The following is a 22432-nucleotide window of genomic DNA, read 5'->3' on the forward strand; positions in this document are numbered from 1 at the left end:
TTATTATACTTTATGTATGTGCGTTTAAGGAAACAATGCTTCTCATCAAGATTTGAATTATACAGTTAAACTGCTCCTTTGTTTTCAAAGTGCTGTTTGCTTATTTTGGAGCTAATGATGAGATTCCCTTAATTACTGGTCACCTTAATTGCTGGTCATATTAAACAATAGATGCTGTGACATGGCTTCCCAATGACTGGATATATACTGAACCCAGGGGACTTCAGAGTAATACATCAGACATGAGAGACACTTTAATGACAGCCGTAAATTACAACTGCTTCTAAACTGGGGAATGAACATTTTAGCACTTCCTCTGGGATGAACCCAAGCCCAAGTCACTCACTGAGTTCTTTGGTGTGCAATGATGCCGGTGGGAAATTAACAGGGAAGTGGAGCCCTTTCCTGTAATAATACAAAATGATTAAGAGAACCTTAAAAAAATCAATTGACTAATCAATAGTGTATAACTGCTTGGAGCATTTTCCCCTCGCTAATCAGACATTAAGTTGTTTAAACTAAATATCTCCAGTTTCCCCTATTACTGAACTGATTTACAAGACATGGTCAAGGATGTCAGAGTCTACTGGAGCCAGATTCCAGAGCATTTGTCATTAAAGAAAGATGGAAGTAATTCGTAGATGGCTCTCTCTCACTACAGATTCAGAAGGCTCTTGAAAGGGAAGATATAATAGGAAGATATAATAGAAAGTGTTCTCCTAGTTTCCAGACATTGGTGAATTAATGTGGTAATCCCAAATTCTAAGCATGTATAGTTGTTTGAGAATATGGGCGGGGACTTGATTGAATTCAGGAGTGATGGAGGTCAAAATAACTATAGAAAGCATCTATACACTATATATTTTCAGGCCTTTAAAATTTTTTTTAACTTCAGCCATGGTGAACAGCATGCAGCAAACAAGACTCCGAATTCCAAACAACCAAAGGTATTCAAACAACACCTGTGAAGTGACACATTATTACCTACCTGTATATTGCCAGCAATTCTAGTATCAAAACCACGTGTACACTTTTTTTTAAAGTTGAATGCCACTGTGCGGGGGGTGGAAAAAACACTAAGAAATAACTTTAAACAGGAGGAAAAACTTTTTTTATTGATATGTTTTACTTTGCTGGCAGACCAGAGCAAAGGTTTTGTGAACATTTAAAAGATGAAAAAGGTGAAGAATCCCAGAAGCGGTTTATCTTGAAGCGAGATAACTCTAGTATTGATAAAGAAGACACTCAGGTTGGTTCTCAAGTTTGAGAGTGGCTGACGTTGTTGTTTTTGAAGGTGGGCTGCCTGATGTTCTTGTCATTCTGTTGTCCCCGCTCCCCCTCCCAAACCTCCTCTGCCTCTGAAACGACTGTCCCCCCCCCCCAAACCTCCTGCCCCCCTCCCCCCTGCCTCCCTCTTTGGCATTCAATGGGTAGCAAAACACCACACCCTGGTTGCTTCAGCGATGGCTCTGTGTTGGGCTGCATGGGTGGTGCTTGACGCAGGCTCTGCTGCATGTCTTGGGGGGTTGGGATGCCGCAGGCTCCGAGCTGATGGGAAGAGCTTTGTCAGTTGCATTTCCAGGTGTCTGTGTAACTCTGGCAGTCGTTCCCCTCCCTACAGCTTTATCCTTCCGTTGTGCACACATTGAGCTGGATTGTCAATACGGACCGCTGATCAACTGATGTAGCTGTAAACAACAAACCTTGTTATGGTGAGGCCAGGTGGATTTTGCAAACTCTCCTAAAATAAGTCTTCACAACAAAGAATTGAGTTCAGGTTTCAGTCCCCCACCCCTTCCCCTTCCCATGTTTTATCGTCCATGTGAGTTGTCTGCTTGTTTTGCACGAACTGGAGCAGAACTTCCTCCTTACGTGTTTCTTGCTTGTGACAAAACATTACATTGTTCTAGAGTAGCCTTACTCATGGGACCTCGACAAGGCTAGAGAGACTTTTCTATGGATGGAGGGGGTGGGATCCAGGGTGATGAAGAAGAAAACTAAGTAAATGGCAAAAGAAAACAGAATTTTAATGATAAGAGGAACAGTAGAAAGTCATATAAGTGTCATTACAGTTACCCTTTATGTCTCTGACAATCAAATAGATTTTTTTTTGGGCAATGACTTTGCTTTAGAATGCTGAAAGGTAAGACAATCTGCGTCTCACTCAAGTTATTATTTTAATTACCCACAGTGAGTCACCGTGAGCCAGTGTGTGCATCTCTGACGCACTTTTTTTAAAAAAAAAAACCGTTCGTCATTTGTATCTCATTTCCTGCCACCACCATCAAACCACACCATGGCTCGAGTTGACTCTGGAACATGTGCCCGTGTCCTGTACTTAGTGGGTGTTTGTTGAATGGATGGATGGACGTGGTTAGTGCAGGGCGTTTGGGGAGGAACGGCAGGAATAAGATGGGAGGGCAGTAGAGAAACAGGAAGCGGCTCAGAGGGAAGAACAGCAGTCCTCATGCTGGGTTCTTTGAATTGTTAGATTTCTTGACATCGACCTTAACCAGCAGACAAGCTTTTTGAATTTAGTTCCTCTTTTTATCCCAGACGCAATTCACAGAATAAGTCATTGAGTGAATAAAAATACAAGTTAGGATGTAGAGAAATAGCACCCACGTCGTCCATTCTGCCTGTCCCCTTCTTTACCGCCTTGCTCTGTTGCTCCGGTCCCCAAGTTTTCAAAGCCATTTCTTCTCTTAGCCACCTTGAACTAGCCACTTCCTCTTTTCTCACCACCATTCTGCCTCCTTTTGGGGAGTCAAAATCACACAGGTTTGCTAAGGAGACAGAGCCCATGACTCGTGACCCATCACGTAGCCAACTGACTGAATACCTGAGGCACATTCAGGAGCTTACATTCCAGAAACTCCCGTGCTACTTGCATCCAGCAAGGGAGCAAGCAGGCATAGCAGGCATCCCCTGCCATTGCACGGCACACACACCACACACGTACCCCACCACGGCTTCCTTAGGGACCAGAGGGAGTAAGACTTTTCACGCCCCATTTGCTTAAGTGAACATTTATTATTCTCAGCTGACAGTTTTTCTTAACTGCAGATTTCCAACAGCTCAACTTGGATAACCCTCCTGATTTCTTTTTTCTGTTCAGCAAAACAGAATGCATCCATTTAGAGATGACAGACGAAGTAAATCAATTGAAGAGAGAGAAGAGGAATATCAGAGAGTGAGGGAGAGAATATTTGCACACGATGTGAGTAGTTGTTTTCATTGCCTCTTGAGTGCGGTCCTTCCGTCAGCAGCAAGGCAGCCTCGTTCCCCAGACAGGGAGATGGCAGGGACGAGGGAAGCTGGAGGCAGGGAACAAACCAAAGGGCAGCAAACTAGAGGTGTTTCTGGAAGAGGACCTGCTTCAGGGAAGTGATGGAGGAGGGGCCGAGGGTTTGCATGTGTTCTCTAGGGTGTGACCTGTGGGGAAATAGAGATACCATTTTGGTCAATGAAATAGACCGTAAGTACAGAGAGAGGTTGCCAGATTTGCAGAAATCCCTTCACGTTCATATTAGCCAGCAGATACCACACGGTTGTCTTTTTAAGACCAACATTGTACAGAGGAAAGAAATACAGGAAAAGAAAGAAGAGTCGTAGATCTTAAACACACACACACACACACACACACACAGAATTTTCTGCAATCTTAGCAAGTATGGACATTTTATTATATCAAAGTTAAATAGTGATATTCATCCCCCCCACCCCATTTTCAGATCGAATTAGTTCTGTGAACAATTTTCAAGGGTATAGTCAGAAAACAATTTCTATTGTTCAAATCCCAAAGAAGATGCGGTTGGGTATTTTTTTTTTTATCCTTTTCCTCAGTGTGGCCAAAATTAAATGCAATTAAATTAAATACAAATTAAAAGGTTTTAAAAAACTGGATTTAAATGCAATGAAATGAAAAGGACAAACTATTGCCATAGGTTTTCCCTTCCATGAACTCATCTGGCATCCTCCTAAAATGCTGTGGGCTCTTCCCTCTGCAGAGGTACAGCCGTGAGCACCTTTGTGTAGACTCTCTGCTGCCAACACCTCTGGCGTTACTAAGTCAGGTGGAGGGTCTGACCTCCTGTGTGATTTGCTCCTGGAGGTTCTTACAAAGCCAGCCTAGCATGGAGGGGGACTGCTCTCCCTAGAGGTGTTAAGCCCAAGCCAGTCTCCCTGATCTCTAGATCCTCTCTGCCTTTCTTAAAACACAATTTTGAGTTGAGTAATCTGGCCCAGAGCTTGGGAATTAGAGGAGTGTGAGAGAAGGAGATGGAGGTAGCTATAGTTGGCTGATGTCCAGGTACAATTCTAGAAGATTCTAGAAAATTCTTTTATCATGGTCAGAATTATTGAGGGTGCAAAGGACAGCAAGACACATGGTAGACCTTTCCTTATGTTTGCTGGATCCAAGAATGCAGTAATGAGAGGATCTTTTCTAGTCATGATACTATAACGACGCCAACTGTGGACTGGAGGTAGAATGTTCCTGTCTGATGACCTTGAAGAAGAGAAATATTTCTGAAGGCTAGCTTATTTTCTATTTTCTCTCTCTCTTTCTCTCTCTCTCTTACACACACAAACGCACACACACATTTTCCCTCTTAGTCTGGTTCTGGCAAGCCATATAGTTTATGAATGAGTTGTTACATTGATAAACAAATACTTATCACCCACATAATATACAAACAACATTATGCTTTTTTTTTTTCTTGCCAAAGCTGTACCACATTGCCAGACACTCAAGAGCCAGGTGACAGTAAGTAACGTCACTGATGCATGCCTATGATGGGGGTGACACTTGCCCTGCTGTACTTCATTTGTGTATTCTCGTGTCCATAGGGAGGTCGTCGAAGGGAGAAGGGGTCAGCGTGACTCCCTTTACACACTGCATTTCCTCACATCCATCTTAAGGAGATTATTCGTAAGGGACCTGGGTTCCAGGCTACAGATTGGAGGCAAGGGTTCCTGTTTAAAGCCTCTATGGCCACATGCTGTATTAACTTTTTTTAACAAGTAAAAGCAGACTTAAATGTGAGAAAGCTTAAATGCAAAGCTATTGTCATAGCCTTTTTATTCCATGAAATCATTCCGCAGCCTTCTCTACAATGCTGTAGCTGCTTCTCCCTATGGGAGTGGAGGCGCGAGCTCCTTTGATAAGCTCTCACGCCTGGTGGCCAGCACTTCTGGCTTTACTGATTCAGGTGGGAAACTGCCTGTTTCTGACACTGCTTTTCACTTGATCTCCTAGGGCAGTGGTTTTTTAGTCGGCATGCTGTACCCAGAGTGTACTCATAAAGGGCTTCAGAGATCAAATAAAATCCCTGATATTGCCTGCAAAATATTATGTTCATGAGCATATGTGCATTTTTCTAAGGATAAGATCTCTAGCGTTTATCATATTCTTATAAGTTTTCATGATGCTTAAATGAGCCACTAAGAGCCACTTTCCTAGAGGGAAAACAAAATGTCTTTCTCCCTAGTCTGATAGCTCTTGTAGAGACAATGCAGTCATACCACTGGTGTTCTCTGTTTTAGCTATTAATATCCCCAAATTTAGCAGCTTAAAAAACAAACAAACAGAAATCTGCTTCTCTCACAGTTTCCATGGGTCAGGAATCTGGGAGTGGCTTAGCTGAGTGATTCTGACTCAAGGCCTTTCATGAGGTTACAGTCAAGCTGTCAGCTGGGGCTGTACTCATCTGAAGGCTTGGTGAAGTGGTTATCTGCTTCCAAATTCACTTGAGTATCACCAGGCCTTAGTTCTTTGCTGGCTGTAAGCTGGAGGTCTCAGTTCCCACATAGTGATGTGGGCTTCTCCATAGACTGACAGGTGTCTTCAGAATGGCAACTAGCTTCCCCCAGAGCAAGTGATCTGAGAGGGAAAGAAAGAATCCCAGTTGGAAGCCACGGTCATTTATAACCTGATCCTGGAAGTGACCTACCTTCCCTTCTGCTGTATTCTGTTGACACACAGACCAGCCCTGGTGCATGTGGGAGGTGCTACACAAGGTAGGGGTCACTGGGCGCCACCCGGTATTAACAGGATAACACAAACTCACGGACATAACAGCAATATGAACTTTCTCGAATATATATAGTAACATAAAGACAGGACCCTTTAGGGAACCTTCACCTATCCAATTCCAGATTCCCAAATGATCATTACTGCTGCCCAAATTGTCGAGGTTCACAAGATAATAATTAAAGTATATTAACTCAATTGTAAAACAAATGCAAAGAATCCAGCATAAGGAAATTAAGTTACAGGCATCTAATCTTTTTTTTAGCTGGTCTTTAATTTAGCATCTTCATAATTTAAAAACAGAGGTAATATAACCAGCTGCCTTTGCCAATTATTTTAAGTAGTGGAGTAGTTCAAACAGGTTCAAATATCGATATACTTAAGCAGGATTTTTTTTTCTACTTGAAGTTACAATAGAGATTTATAGAAAAATACTTCCTGGTATTTACGCTTGAGCAAAATCCAGATTTGTTTTAAAATTAGAAGGGTTCTTGAATATTTTACAAATGTATCTTGGTTTCTAAGGGTGTGTGTATGTGTGTGCGCGCGTGCTTTTGTACATAGGTGCACAATCAATATATGCAGATTACTTCGGGGTTTTCTAGAAAAAGTTTTTCAAATATAGTTTGAGAATTTTGGTATCTTGAAATAAGACCAATTTATCTATTATTTGAGAACTAAAATGTTGTTATTTAGAGCACACAACAATTTAGTTCTCAAATAATAAATAAATGTACTTTTGTAGTCAGAAATACTTGAAATATAGCTCTTGTTTCCTTTGGCAAGAATTTCAACTTGTTTTATGATTAATCCTATGCAGTGTTGTTCCTTTTAGGAAGGTTAAGTTGATAAAGCAATATATTTGAGAGAGACCTGTTTTGCCTGTAGGGTGATTTCTGAAGGATATTTATGTATAAATAGGGATTCGGGGAGGACCTCATCTTTGGTCTCCTTTGCATGTGGTGGTATTCTTCATGGAGAGCTGATGATGAGGGTGTGAGGCACCACCTGGCTTGGGGGTGGCACGTGGAAGAGAATTCCGTAAGCCATCGGCAAAAACGTTTTTCTCCTTTAAAAAAAAAAGCCCTTTATTTACATCTGAGAATGCATATACCTGACAGCTCTGAATGCTGGGCTTAATTACTGTGACAGTTTTATCTTTCTCTGCTATTAAAATTTGTAAGTTATTAATGCTACTTTATACACACACACACACACACACACACACACATATTTTCATCAGTTACTGAATCATAGCCCATAACTGTCTCTTGTCTTATTTATGAAAATGTGGTAGATGGATGATGACATGATTTTTTAGGACCTTTCCACAAAAATCAGGCAGATGCTCTGGGGGTAGGTTTTGGGGAACATCATCTTTGACTTGCAAGTGACTTATTTTTTAATTCAAAGAGTTTTGGGCTGCTTCACTTTCCCCCAAATGCTATTAGATTAATGAGTCTGAAGAGGTCAGCATGCCTTTGATCAACTCCTTCAAAGAAGTAATTGAGTCTCAGTTATTCAGTACCAGCCAGAACATCCTAAATGTAATTGACCTCTTTTCAACCTCAACAGATGAGAAATAACAAAGTATTAAATTCATCGTGGATATCTGACACAATCTCACTTTTTTCACATACCAGGACTTGGCTCAAACTTGACTCAAAGCAGTAGGGAAACCAAACTAAAGGAAATAAAGACAATGGGATATTTAGCTTACTTTAAAGAGATCCTCATGGGAATAATGTCAAGAGCACATCATCTGTATTTGTTTCCTTTTATAAAATTAAATGTCAAATTTTTTTAAAAAGATTTTTTTCTGAAAAGCTTTTTTCTTAATTGGCTGTTTTTGCCTTTTGTTTAATAAAATTTTTGCACACTTGATCTTCGGGATGCATGTTAAATGCACAGAGGTTAAAACAGAAATGGTTCTAGAGATGTCCCCATTAAAATGCTCAGACCACTGAGAAAAACATTTATGCCCAATCTAGCCCTTTGGCTTAGTGGAAGGAAATGATTTCTCCAGTAAAATGTAGAAAGAAACCAATATCCTGCTGGCATCTCTGAGCGGTGGTTACATTAGCAGCATTTTTAATTCAAAAATTCGATATTGAAAGGTCATTATTATTTCTTTAGTTTCATTTTATCTTAAAATCGACCTATTAAGTCTCTATTTATCCCTTTAGCCAGGTGACTTATTTATTCATCATTTAGAAAATCCACACGTATAATATGGTGTCTATATTTACATTTACAAACTTTGTACTTTGAACATGGTTTTATATTAGTTCCTAAACACAGTCGTATTTTAGGACTGTTGCACCATATTTTGTTTAGACTTCTCTTTCTCTGCTTGTTAAAATTTAATGTGATCTACCTTTCCCGAGCACGTAATGATAGTGGAATTTTATCTTCCCTAAGTTGTGGTATTAAACCCAAGATAGCAAAGAAATGCGTGCTAGGGAATGCAAGCTAAGAAGAAAGTCGCTGGGTTTTTTGTGTGAAAAACTAAGATATATTAGATGGAGCGTGATATTCTTTCCCAATTAACTTCATTTTGTTCTCACTTGTTTTCTGAGCACCCCGCTGCCCCCGCCAACTCCCCGCCAAGATTGTTTGATAGCTTCTCTTCAGTTTGAGAGTCTTGCAGGTCATCTGTTTATGTTGTGAGAGTTTATCGTTGCCAGGTCATAATTTCAGGATTGTGGCTTTACAGCTCTCCCATCCTCAGGTGGATCGTGCCAAGTTTGCACGCTCTGCCTTGATCTGAACTTGTCCTTTTGGCTCCTGATGGCGGCTACATCTCGGCAGCCCTAGAGGAAACCGCTAGCTCAGGACCTGATGCTCACAGGTTTCTCCAGCAGTTTCATTCACAACATCTCTCTTCTGACCTTGGCGCTACATGGGCTAAATCTATTTGAAACCTGGAGACACCGTGATGGAAAAGAGCTGCATGAGAATGGTTTACACTTCTAACTCTAACCGTTTTTTTTTTCCTTTTTTTTATTTCCATTTTTCCTGAAAATGGTACATATTTTTCTTAATTCTTTTCCTCTTGGAGGGGAAAAGTAGTTTGAAAAGCAGGCAAGGATTTGGGCTCCCTCAGCATATCCAGAACATCTGATACAATGCTTTTTTTTATTTTTCAGTCAGTTTGCTCCCAGGAAAGCCTTTTTGTGGAAAACAGGTAAAATGAAATTTGCTTTTTCATGTCTTTAGAGGAACAAAGTCTGTCATGTGTCTTGTTTTTCACAGATATGCATATGCCATATATAAGTGTGTGCTTGAATATATGTATAAATAAATACATATATCTATGTGTACACACGTATATATGCACACATATATGTTATTTAGCATGTCTAAAAGCTATTTAACTTGGGGGAAAAATTCCCTCCGTTACTTCCAAACATAAGTTTCAACAATTTCCTTATTTAAAGTCTCAACTTCTGGTCCTTCCAAAGGTGTAATCCTGTTACCTTCCCCAGGCATTAAAAAGTATAAATGTTGAGACAGGAACTTGCAGTTTCATTGGCTTGTTGAATAGGCTGCTAAAAGTACTTGTGTATTTGGTGTTATTGGCCACTTCCTGTGCCCTATCGTTATATGTAGCTACACAGATGATAATTTGAATAGTATTGTTTTATGTTTCTCATTCTAAATAATCTGTCAGTCTTCATAAAAGGCTGAACTTGGAAAACTTATCTAAACCGATCTAGATTTATCAGTGTACCTGGCTGGGTATTAGTAGAGAAGGTGGTGGTTATGACATGAATGTGTTAAAAACATTTATATAAAGTCTTGAGTATAAGAGCAGAAGTTCTCAAATTTAGCATGTACCTTTTAAAAATAGTTCTAAACCGATATAGATATTAAAATGCTCCATTGATTTAATTGCACGTTTTCAAGGGGAATTAAGGAATTCCTCATTAGCTGTACTGATCACATTAAAATGCATCACAATGGGCAACTTGGATTGGAAATATGGTAGCCATTAAAAGAGTGGTGGTTAATTTCATTTCAGGTGTTGGCTTAATGGGTATCCCTATAAAATCGATTAAAATGGAGGCTATTTGATTAAATTCCAGTACTTAGAGAAAAGTTAAACCAGGCATTCAAGAGGATTGGTTTAAAAAAATGCCCTCATTCATAGTAGCAGTTAGAAAACTTCAAGTAACTACCCTCAACTGAATAACCTCTTGTAGAAGAAGGGATGAAAGTAGTGAACTGGTCTTTACAAGGCATCCAAAAGCATCCTCAAAAACCCATACAGTTTTCAACAAGTATTCCTTTTTTACAGTAAATTAAGAATCCGTGAGCTTTAACATCGTAGGGATGTTAAAGCAATCCAAAATTCTATATCCAAAATTGAATTTGGATGTTGGATGCAACACTTGGATGTTGAAGCAATCCAAAATTCTATATCCTTACCCAAAGAATGGAAGTGAGCATTTAGAATTCAGTTTAGTAGGACACGTCATTCCCTAGTCTTCTAGCCAATCATTTTCCCTACTTACTCCCTAATCTTAGTCATTTACTTGTGTTTTGTATGAAAAGACTGCTAGTGTACTTGTGTCCCTAATATTCAAATTGGATTATATTCATCAATACAATAATTGGTCACAAATATGCATTGCATATGTGAAGAAGTATTGATGGCCCCCAAAAGCAAAATTCTGAATAGATCCCTACAAAAATAAATATATTTCTTTGATACCTGCCTTTGGAAGGCATATTTCACTATGCCCAAAAAATAAAGAATAACTAATATTACTCAAAGAAAAAAATTACAACCGATATATTTAATTAATTAAATGTCTATTATATCTATATCCATTTCTTTGATTCTCCCCTCCTCTTCCATTCCATCTGTTTCTTCTTCCCTTCCTTCTCCCTTATCTAGCATCAGTACTTTATCCTAGGGTAGGGAAAAATCAGGCTGCCATTAATTTATTAGGGCAAAATTCTACATCTTGAAAATAAACCGTAGCATATAGGGTTGATTTGCAAGACAGGTGTGCCATAGTTGAGTACACATCCATTTAACATAGGGCATTTAGTACCCTTAGATTTTATATCATAAAAATCATGTTTTTCATTTCCAGTAGGCTCTTGGAAGACAGTAACATATGCAGTGAGACCTATAAGAAAAGACAGCTCTTTCGGTTGGTATGGTTTACTTTTTTAAAACTGTGTTTTCAGATGATGTGGTGGAATCAATGTTAAATATAAGTGTATTAGTGTAAAATATCTCTGTTCATGAAATAAAAAATGTTAGGTTATCTCTTTGTAAAGCTTGTTACTGAGCTAGTGTTGAAGCCATATGGGGTCCTGTGAGATACAGGACTGGGAAACCAAATGCTCTGTCTACAGTCCTTTAGGGTTCTTCCTCTGATTTTCTGGGTTTTTCTCCTCCAGGACTAACTTTGACAGCACACTGATTTCACATTCCCAAATCAACTTTGGTGAATTACACTGAGTTAAAATTTCTCTTATAGCTTTGCAATTGTGTATACGTTCCCAGCACTGGAAAACAAATCAATGATAACTCTATTTGAGTAGTTGATTTTTAGCCACTACTATCCATCATAATATTTCAAACAATATTTTTTCAAGCACAGACTTTATTTCTAAAGAAAGATATGGGATTGTTTCCAATTATAATGAACTACTTAAATCAAGATCTGTGTGGGATAAGGAGAATAGATTTTATATATATATAAAATATATATATATATAATATGTATAAAGTTTTATACTCGGCTAGAGAGTGCCATGAAAGCAGAGGTACTATACCCGCTCTCTCATTACTTTATTTTTTTTAGTTAAAAAAATTTTTTATCTCATTACTTTATTAAATGTGTCTCTACCATCCATTATAGGGCAATGGATACACAGTGCTATATATATTTTATATGTATATATATATATATTCAATACCTAATACATATATTTACCTAATGTATATATTTTAATATGCTAGTGCTTTTATGAATATTAGGATTCATCTCTGTTGTAGGAAAGGCAAAACAAACAAACCAACAGAACTTCTTGACCACTGAGAAAAAAGGAAATACCCAGAAGTAAATGAATTCTGTGCTTAGAACATATCTTTTTGCTGTAAATCTGAACTTATGACCTCATCCTTAGAAAATTTAGAGCAATTTCTTTTCTTTTTACACTTTGGCAGAAACAAACAAAAAAACCAGGATCTATTTTTTTAACTTCCTTTACTTTTCTAGGTTGAACTATATATCTAATACCTTCCTCTTGTATCATTAGACAATGTATTTTCACACTTGCATTTTTTCCCTTGAAAGCCCAGAGGAGGACTAGAATTTATCTGTGCTCATGCAGTCACACTCCATGACCTGGTTTGTTTAGACCAGTATAGATAAAATGTGGGTTCTTGACCCCTAGAGGCATTTAGTTTTACAAAGCCCCAAATCTGGTCCCTAGCCAGAGCTACCGTCTACTGAAGTCAACGATCCCAAATACGGATGCTATAACCCACCAAGATCACCAAGCACAGAAACTCAGGAATATGACTTAGCACAAAGCCATCCACACACTGATAAAAGCAGTTCAAAATGTACATCATACCTAACTTGGTTAAAAAAATTAAAAAAAAAGTGTCCCGTTCAGACATGAAGGACAATAAAAGTTATCAGTTATGTTAATCAGCACAGAAGCAGAACTTAGAATATGTGCTTTATGACTACTCTGGGGTCAAATTCTAGTTATGTACAAGAGGGCCAACGCCTCTTGATGGCCAGATATTCATTATCATTGTCTTCCTGGTTTCCAATAGAAGAAGACTAGGACTGGGCTTGTTAGGAAGTATAGGAAGGCACTTGTGGATGTGATACCTATGATTCCACACCCAAATAGATATGAAATTCAGTTCTGGACCTCACCTTGCCAGTGTTAAGGTGAATGATTGATAGAGCAGTAAAAGATATGATTTCAGTGTATCAGTATCTAGAGATCATAAATTAAATGCATTATTTTTAATCTCATTAATGCTAACTCTCTAAAGCAACAACTTAAATTCCATTTTTTATAAAATGCACAGATCTTGACTTGAGATGAGGATTTGAGCCAGTGGAGTAGAGGTAGAAGAAGTTAAGGAAATCTTAGGTTGCCTTATTGGCTATGGGATGTGACATGAGCCTAGAGGAACTACCCAGTGTTTTAGAAACACACTAAAATGCACTTAGGAATAGTGGTGGACACCTCCTTTGCAGAGAAAGGCTTAGCCACTCTGGCATTTAGAGGACGTCTAAATTCCTCCCATGGAGGTGCAGAGTTGATAATTGAAGCAGACTTTAGTGATGATCACCTCCATATGGAGAATTGCCTTCTGATGCATCCTGTATGCTGAGGACCACTCCACATCTTTTCCTATAATAAATATTCTGCATTATCTACAGGGGAGATTATTGTCACACCCTTGGTACATTCGTGGTTGCTAAATAATGATTTAGTCAGGCTTTGTCAAGGGTGGGTCAAATTAATCAGAATTATATGAGAAAAGAATGAAGCTGAAATTGGAGATTTAAAGGGAAACAATCAGGAATAGAGCACCTTGAAAGGGCTGGTTTTTCTCCACCCAGTCTCCTCTAGGCTGTTTGAATTTCACAGGTGTTTAAGAACTAAAGTCACCTGGCCCTTGGTGAGTGTCTGATACTTCCTACTCACAAACTAGTCTTTTTTTTAAATAGTCCTTGTTTCTAAAACCAGCCATCCCCAAGGTACGGAACACAGAATGTTTGTAAGAAAACATTGAGAGGGGACAGCAAGGCGCTGAGTACTTTTTGTTTTGTGAGTTTTCTGTTGAATTTCCTCCCCTCACTGTACAAAGTCTTTATCACAGACTAGCTGTTTCATTTTTATTATCTCCTGGATCCATTGACCTTCTTAAGTTTTCACAAAATGAAAGAAAACGTTTAGTAAGTAAAGTTGAAGCAAAACCTAAAATTTTCTGTATACCTTCTGTACAATTTGGTGGGTGAGTGTTTCAATCAGATATGTATACTTCTAGCATCTCAACAGTCCATGATTGTCTTTAGAAGAATATTAATAAAACTGCTATTCACCACTGTGATCAAGATTTCTATCACCTTGCACAGTGATATGAAATTAGGGGTTATATCTGTTGCCCATGGTTTTTGTCCCCTTTGCTTATTCATAATCCATGAGAATCTTAGAATATTTTGATGATCCATTACTTCCAAACTGCAGAAAAGCCTTTGAAAAAGAGTAACCAAGTCACTCTTTAAGCAATTGGAAACCAATGAAAATGCAAATTTCATCAACTTTCTCTATAAAATACATGCAGTTTTGCACACTGCTTAGAAATACTCTGGAGTCTTCAAAAATGACTTTTGGCTATTGGATCTCTTCCAATAAGTTCAATCTTTTTCTATTTGAATTTTGAATAAATGTGTCATTTCATCTATGGAGCTATTTTGTTATTCCCATTGATCTCCTTGGAAAGTTTCGTGTCGGTGTAGTGTTTGCACTGTTATCATTGTCACGAATTTTTCTATGTGAAAGGTATTAAAGGGCTCTTTCCTCTGCCCATGAAGGTTAAACTCACTGGGCAAAATTCTCACTAAATGTTAACAGAGGAATTCCTGTGATTTCTGTGCTGTCTGCCAAAGCCTTAATGAATTCAGATAGATATAGATATATATATATCATAAAGTTAGCAACTAAATTAGTAAATGGCTTCTTTGAAACTGTGTATTTTACCATGGTCCAGTTACTTAATGCTAAAGGGAAAGACGAAACTCTTCTTCGGTGGGAGTTGCTTTTAGGATCATTTAACATCATAGTTGCATTCAAACACTGATTCATTGTTGATTTGGGTCAGGAGAATTTACCTTCCTCTCTCCTCTCCACAAGAGAAGTTACCAATTATATCTTATATCCTATTTTTCTTGTTGTTTCCCCTTCACTGGCAGAGGGACCATGTGACATTTCTAGGTTTGGTTTTTCTGTTTGTAGCATGAGTGTTTGTGTGATGTGTTTACCTGTCTGTGCATCAACAAGGTGTCTGTGCACTGTTTGTGAGGCGACACGTGTCATGGAAAGGGTTGACAAGAAGGGTCTTGTGTAGACGATTCTTACAAGAAAGGTCCCGCTCTGTGTCCGTTCCGCTCTCGGAATCTGATGCTGTCCCGTGCATCTTTCTGATGGCCACGCTCCAGGGGCAACAGAGACAGCTGGGGGAGAACATCTGGAAGCCGGCAGAGCAGCTCGGAGAATGAACTCAAGTGGTCCGACCACCAAAGAGCCTGGAGCAGCACAGATTCTGACAGCTCCAACCGCAATCTCAAGCCTGCCATGACCAAGACGGCGAGTTTTGGGGGCATCACGATGCTGACCAGGGGTGACAGCACATCCAGTAGCAGGAGTACCGGGAAGCTGTCCAAAGCAGGTAGTTAGTACTGAATGGGTTTATGTCCCGTGATAGTTTCCTCTGATTCCACCCAAGCTGTGCAGTGAGCGCTCTCCCTGACTTCCCTGAACTAAAGATAACGATGTGAATGATACTAATCACTGGGATAGCAAAGAAGTCAGAAGGTGCAATTGAAATAACAGTACTGCCTCTTGCGAGCTGTGTGCCTGGGTCCAATTGTTAACCTCTCTAATCTTCAATTTCCTTATCTATAAAATGTGGGTGGTAATAGACTGTTACTGTAACTCCCCTCAGTAGACTATTGTAAGTTTAAATTTGACCATTTATATAAAATCAGTTACCAAGGCACCTGCACAAGGCAGCTATTTAACCAAGCTTAGCTATTTTTAAAAATTCAATATTGTGATTTATTCCTTAAAGATAAGGAATAGGATAAGGAAAGAGAGCCTCAGAAATTTTCAAGTTTCCAAGTAGCTAGGTGCATGCATCTTCTTTTTTCCCGTTTTTTTCTTGTAAGTGAATAGTGATCTTTTGACATAGGTAGTTGAAGTTTGCATTCATACTGGTGCGTTCATAGCCTGCGTGTGCAGTGAGTGGGGGAGTCCAGGGCCCCGAGGGGGAATGCTGAATGGGCAACGCCAAGCAGAGGTTAAACACGGGCAGTCCTCCACTGTGAATACTTTCCCAACCAAGCTTCTCACTAAGGCTGGGGAGCCTCTTTGTGAAACCTCGGCTCATTATGCTAATGGTTTAACATAATTATGTTGTTGACAAGTGCTTCCTAAGAAATTATCTTGTGTTTTCCTACATAGGCAGAAAATTAATAGCATTTAGTCTCAGCCACTACTTTATGTATATATCCTGCTTCTTGGAAAGATTCAGGTGGGCTCGCACTGCCTTCTGTCATTTTTATTCACCAATTGGTGAATTCTCGATTTCTTCCCCTAATTAATTGCTCTTATATCCCACTATTGCAGCAACTAAAGTCAAGAAAATCTACTGTGGTACACTTGAGTTCCTGTAAACTAAGAAAGGTTAAAGAGTTTTAAATCTCCTTCAGACGCAGAAACCAAGTACCTTAAATGGTGCACTTAAAAATTCCAGCACACCCAAAGAGCTCTTAAGATTTTTAAATTAATCGTCCGTCTCCACACACCAACCACCAATCATCTCCAAAGCAAAGCTCTTTGGAAACATTTAAAACACTTCAAGAATGCTACAATGCCATGTTCTTTGAAGAATGATTAGAAATTGTAAGTGCTTCAGACATTTTTTTTTTTTCTTTTCATCTAAGTGTCTCCATTTGAAAGCCTGTCAAGGTACAGGAATGGCAAGAAAAAAAATTAAAGGGGATCAAGATAGGATGTCAAAACAAACTTACAATCTCCCAAGGTGGTTTTATGAAGCAAAGCTGTCAATTTTGCTGTCATGGAGCTTCAGAACCACACAAGTTTCTGATTTTTTACTTTATTGTTCACAGTGGAATGGCAAACTTTTTTTGACCTTTTAGAAACTAAGTCTGGAGTTGTGACGTTTAAGTTATTCTTCTCCTCCTCTAATTACATAGGTTCTAGCTTCAAATAGTTAATAATGAGACTCTTTCCAGGTGGGAAACATGTTTTGCTACATTTGGGGCAAAGCATATTAACTGAAGTCAGAATGCACAAGCACATCCTCTTGAGATCTGGGCTGTATTTCCCTTATTGTACCCCCTGCACTGAGCACAGCAGTGGTCACCTATCAGGGGTCCAGTGCAGGCCTGTGGAGACAGCTGATTTCATCACATCCTCATTGGGAAGAGGACTTGAATGGCGCTTGCACCGCGACCCCAGCTGTTTCTTGGTAGTGGCGATGGGGTTGAGAGATAAGTGTGTGTGATATCTCTTTCTTTCCACACTGGCCACGCCATGTTGGTTTTTTTGTTTGTTTGTTTGGTTGGGTTTTTTAATCTAATTTTTATTTTATATTGGGGTATAGTTGATTTACAATGTTGTGTTAGTTTCAGGTGTACAGCAAAGTGGTTCACTTATACATGTAACTGAATTCTTTTTCAGATTATTTTCCCATATAGGTTATTACAGAGTGTTGAGTAGAGTTCCCTGTGCTATACAGTTGGTCCTTATTGATTATCGATTTTATATATATTAGTGTGTATCTGTTAATCCCAACCTCCTGATCTATCCCTCTCCACCCTTCCCTCTTTGGGAACCGTAAGTTTGTTTTCGAAGTCTGTGAGTCTGTTTCTGTTTTGTAAATAAGTTCACTTGTATTGTTTCTATAGACTCCACATATAAGTGATATCATATGGTATTTGTCTTTCTCTTTCTGACTTACTTCGCTTAGTATGATAATCTCTAGGTCCATCCATGTTGCTGCAGATGGCATTATTTCAATCTTTTTATGGCTGAGTCATATTCTATTGTATATGTGTACCACATTGTCTTTATCCATTCATCTGTCGATGGACATTTAGGTTGCTTCCATGTCTTGGCTATAGTAAATAATGCTGCCATGAACATGGGGTTGAGAAATAAGTGTGTGATATCTGTTTCTTTCCACACTGGCCACACCATTATGTTTTACTACCATCCTTCCCTCTTGATGTCCAGAGCAGGGCTTCTCGACTTTAGCTGCATCAGACTCACAAGAAGAATTTGTTCAAGCACAGATGGCTTCTCTACAAACCAAGCTTGAGAAACAACTGCTCTGGAGAAGTAAGATAGCCTTCCGTTTTGTTTTCACCATTTTACATGGCCTGGCATCTTGTTTTCTGGAGACAAGGGTATCTTTGTTGTTGTTACCTTCCTGGTCTATGCCCTGGGGTATTTCTGGAGACAGTGCAAGATGCCTCATCTTTCCATCACTTCCTCTTCTCCGTGTTTATTTTCGTCACTACACTAATGCATCCTGGATATTCTTTTTCCCTCGTAATCTCAGAAGTTTTAGGTTATTCTACTGAACTCTGACACTTGGATCTGGAAACATTTTCTCAAACTCAGGAGAAAAAAAATACTCATGGTTCAGGGTCCCTGTAAAAGAAAAATTGCATCTGATGAGTTAAAGAGGCAGGGAAGACTTTACCCATAACTAATTCAATAGAGGTCAAGACTGTTGCAGTAGGGGAGAGAAACCAAACTCAACCCTGCTGAAACAAAGGCAGGAGAGTCTGGAAATGAGCTAGAGGGCCTTAAATAGGTGATTGGTCAATTTGATTAGAACGCCTGTGTTTGCTAATTGGTGCTGAGACTTGCAGAGAAAAGCATCGTTTTTCTTGAGGATTTCACTTCGAACGGATGGCTCCCAAGTCCTTAAGAAAGACCTTCCCCGGTTGTAAAGCTGATAAAAGGCTGGGAGAAGATTTGCACCTTAAAGGAGCAGAGATGCGCTAAGAAAAGGGAGGTAAAGGGCCGGTAATCAGGAAGAAGCCTGTCTAAAGTGTAGTTAAGCCGAGGGGAACTTCAAGGGCATCATGCTCGCCTCTACGCATCATTTAGTCTGGTGGCTTATATTTCACGAAAGAAGACATCGAGGTCTAAAGAAGATGTCACTTCCTGAAGGAAATACCACTAGTTCTGGCAGAACTGGAACCAAAACTCGGGGTGCTCCCTCCCTGGGGCGTGAATGCTCATTCCCTCCTCCAAGGGAATCTGCCCCTGCCCTCTCCTTGCTGCCCCATCGCTTTCCTGGATTTCCATTTTGCTTGGCCTTACGATCTCTTTTCCAGTCTCTTCCCATTTTTCCCTTTTCCTGTGTCCCTCCTGAGGGTTCACCTGAGGCTTTCACCCAGCCACCCTGGTGTCTTCGGTCTACACCTCCCATCAGCTGCCCCTCAGGGTCCAGCTTGCAATTTCTGAGCATCCCATTGTGAGTAGCATTGAATTTCTGTGCAGTATCTCCTAGAACTTGGCATAGGCCTGGTCAGGGCCCTGGTCCTACCTGGTTCTTGCTGGAATGACTTTAGGGTAAACACATGACCTGCAGGCTTCACGCTTGGTCCCTGAAGTTGCGTTGCCTGGGTTTGAACTCAGACTCCTCCACGCGCTAACTGCCCTTGGGGAATCTACTTAACGTCTCTGAGGATCGGCTCTCATCTGCAAAATGAGGTTGCTATGAAAAGTAGATTAGATAATTCATATAGCGTGATTAACACTGTGTCACATAGACATACTGTTTAAATATTTGCCGTTGCTATCACTAAGTCCCTAAAAAAAGGAAGCACAAACCACTCTCAGCACCCAAAGTAGTAAAGTTCTCAAATATTAATTTTTTTGTAAAATCTGTGAACACTTCTAATCCTGTGCCTTTTATCACCATTGGTAGCAGCCATTTTTGATCAAGAATTTCAGTAATGCTGGCTACGTGTCAAATACTGCTTTACCTGATTCTAGGTGATGGATGTTTAGAAGCTGGTCAGAGCTGGTTATACGCCAGCCAGGGTGCAGGGTGATTGCTGAGGCATCCCTCCAGGGAGGTCTGACTGCCTCCAGCTTTGCAAGTGTTGAGAGTTTAAGCCAAATTTACTTTTCCTTCTTCCCTTCTTTTAACCTGTGGGATCAAATCATTTCCATTATCTTTACCTTGTCTCCTCATTATTCCTGTTGAAGCTGCTGCTTTTTCTCAGCCAGCAGAAGGAAATACTGTCAATCAGTGATGAATGGCCATCTTCCAAAAGCCAAAATGAAGTCATCTTTTGGATTTTGTTGAGGCACATTAGTCTCCGTGTATCGATCTCCACCACCAGCACACACGCCCAGGATGGTGCTAGATCCCTTGTTAGCCCCGACTTTTTCTTACTGTCTAACCCCTCAGCCTGGATGTGGGCTGACTCAGTTGTGTATGAGCTTCATCGTCTGGGGTCAGGAAGTGTTATTGTATTATTACTGTTCTTGCTGTTGTTGTTGACGCTGCTAAGTGTCAGACTTGGACTGTAGCATCAAATCATGGGCACAAGTCCACAAACGCATGCTACAGTTTGCACTGGGGCAGTGACTGCAGGATCAGACGTGTCAGCCATGTGGTCTCAACACTACTCTTAGTATTTCCACATTTCCTTTTTTTTTTTTTTTTTTTTTTTTAAAGAAAGGGTTTGGACCTTCATGATTTTTCTTTTTTTTTAAATTTATTTATTTATTTATAGCTGTGTTGGGTCTTTGTTTCTGTGCGAGGACTTTCTCCAGTTGCGGCAAGCGGGGGCCACTCTTCATCGCGGTGCGCGGGCCTCTCACTATCGCGGCCTCTCTTGTTGCGGAGCACAGGCTCCAGACGCGCAGGCTCAGTAATTGTGGCTCACGGGCCTAGTTGCTCCGCGGCATGTGGGATCCTCCCAGGCCAGGGCTCGAACCCGTGTCCCCTGCATTGGCAGGCAGATTCTCAACCACTGCGCCACCAGGGAAGCCCCCACATTTCCTTTTAAATCCTTCATTTTTCTGCCCATACATTATTCAGAACCCCATCAGCATTAGTTAGATGGAGCATCCTGAATTAATCTGAAACTTTATCATTCTGAATAATAAAGTCATGGAAAAGGCAGAGAAGATTCCCACCTGAGAACACTGGTGGCAGTCGGTGTTGGGTCATGGTTAAATCTAGATCAGTCTGCCTGGATCACATCCCAGCTCTGTCATTGTCTACCTGTATGAGTTGGCTTGAGTTAGCTGCCTTTTCTGTGCTTCCATTTCCCTATCTATCTAGGCAGTATGGTCCTTATAATTACCGTGTTTATCAGGTGCTCACACATACTAAATGACCGTAAATATCACTCTCCTTCTTCTCAAAAATTGCCGCACTCTCCAATGGCCCCTCTTCTCTGCAATCACATGTTGTATTCCTCTCATGTATTTAAGAACTTGAAAAAGAGTAGATACATGTATATGTATAACTGAATCACTTGCTGTACACCTGAAACTAACACAACATTGTTAATCAACTATACTCCAATATAAAATAAAAAATTTTTTAATAAAAATAAAATAAAAAGGTCTTCAGTTTACCATGATTTAGAACTCCATATTCTCATTAAAGATGACAAATCACTTACTATTCCTTTAACCACTTATTAGTACTGGAATAAGTTAGGGCTGTAGAGTTGAAATTCATATGTTAGCCACACTTTTTATTATTAAAAATGCTGAGAATTTTAGAAGGAACATAACAAAAACAGATAGTAGAACTAAAAGCCATATCATTTCAAAGATAAACTTCATCACATGTTATTTTGTTACTTATATTCTTCCCAGTATCCACTGTACAGAATATTTTTCCTCTTTATGTTTTGCAGAAAGATAATTTATAAGGCATTATACTAAACATCACTTTGAAAAAAATGGTTTAATAAAAGAATCTGTGTTCAGGAAAAAAAAATAAAAAGGTCTTCAGTTTAAGGGCACATTTTAGAATCTTCTAAACAATCTTAACTATTCCTTATATGTGTTAACCTTTAATGACACAGAATAATGCATTTTTAATGACATAAATCAATAATGTGGGCTAATAGTTTTTAAAGTTTCTTATACTCCATTCTTGCAACCTATGATGTCACTCAATCCATCTGTTAGTCTGAATTCACAGATACAGAAATTTTGCTCAGTGCATTTTCTCTCTGAGGCTCTGGTTAATATTCAGAGCCCAGAACAGCCACAGTCAAGGGTGCTGGAGCTGCTTGGCTCTGGTTGCAGTGAAGAGTGGCTGGTGCCTAATGGACGTGGGCTATAGCTTTTCTTGTCCACATTGGAGGGAAAGGGAGATAATTAGGGCTGGATTCCATCTTGGGAGCTTCTGCACACTGACCCAGTTACTTACATATTTGAGAAATCTACAGTCCACAAATCTCCCCATGATTCTACTCTTCTGTGTCATCTGAAGGATGCTCAGTCAGTATCATGGTGGCCAAGCCCTCCTTGGTTCACCTCTTGGTCATATGAACAAGACTTCTGTGAGTATGGGAGGTACGGTGCAGCTCTTAAGCATTTCTA

General features: G+C 39.7%; 2 protein-coding genes across 35 annotated transcripts in view; one reads left to right on the forward strand and one right to left on the reverse strand.

The window, feature by feature from the left end:
- ARPP21 (cAMP regulated phosphoprotein 21) overlaps nt 1-22432 on the forward strand; it is a 167171-nt gene that overhangs the window by 72465 nt on the left and 72274 nt on the right. For 9 of the 34 annotated variants that reach the window (XM_082411819.1, XM_082411808.1, XM_082411812.1 and 6 more), the window contains exons 10-14: nt 1141-1249; nt 3119-3220; nt 9184-9221; nt 11140-11199; nt 15250-15482. In XM_082411819.1, coding sequence (XP_082267945.1) covers nt 1141-1249; nt 3119-3220; nt 9184-9221; nt 11140-11199; nt 15250-15482 — 542 coding nt within the window. The other 25 variants (XM_082411823.1, XM_082411836.1, XM_082411813.1 and 22 more) reach the window with 18 other exon arrangements.
- The window catches only part of LOC309637379 (uncharacterized protein), a 194223-nt gene continuing 175019 nt past the window's right edge, over nt 3229-22432 (reverse strand). The window contains exon 3 of the mRNA XM_082411876.1: nt 3229-3435. Within this exon, the coding sequence (XP_082268002.1) occupies nt 3351-3435 (85 nt within the window). The 3' untranslated portion in view covers nt 3229-3350. The remainder of the gene's footprint in view (nt 3436-22432) is intronic.

The sequence above is a fragment of the Balaenoptera physalus genome (genome assembly GCF_965194825.1).
Source record: "Balaenoptera physalus genome assembly, chromosome: 11".
NCBI lineage: Eukaryota > Metazoa > Chordata > Mammalia > Artiodactyla > Balaenopteridae > Balaenoptera > Balaenoptera physalus.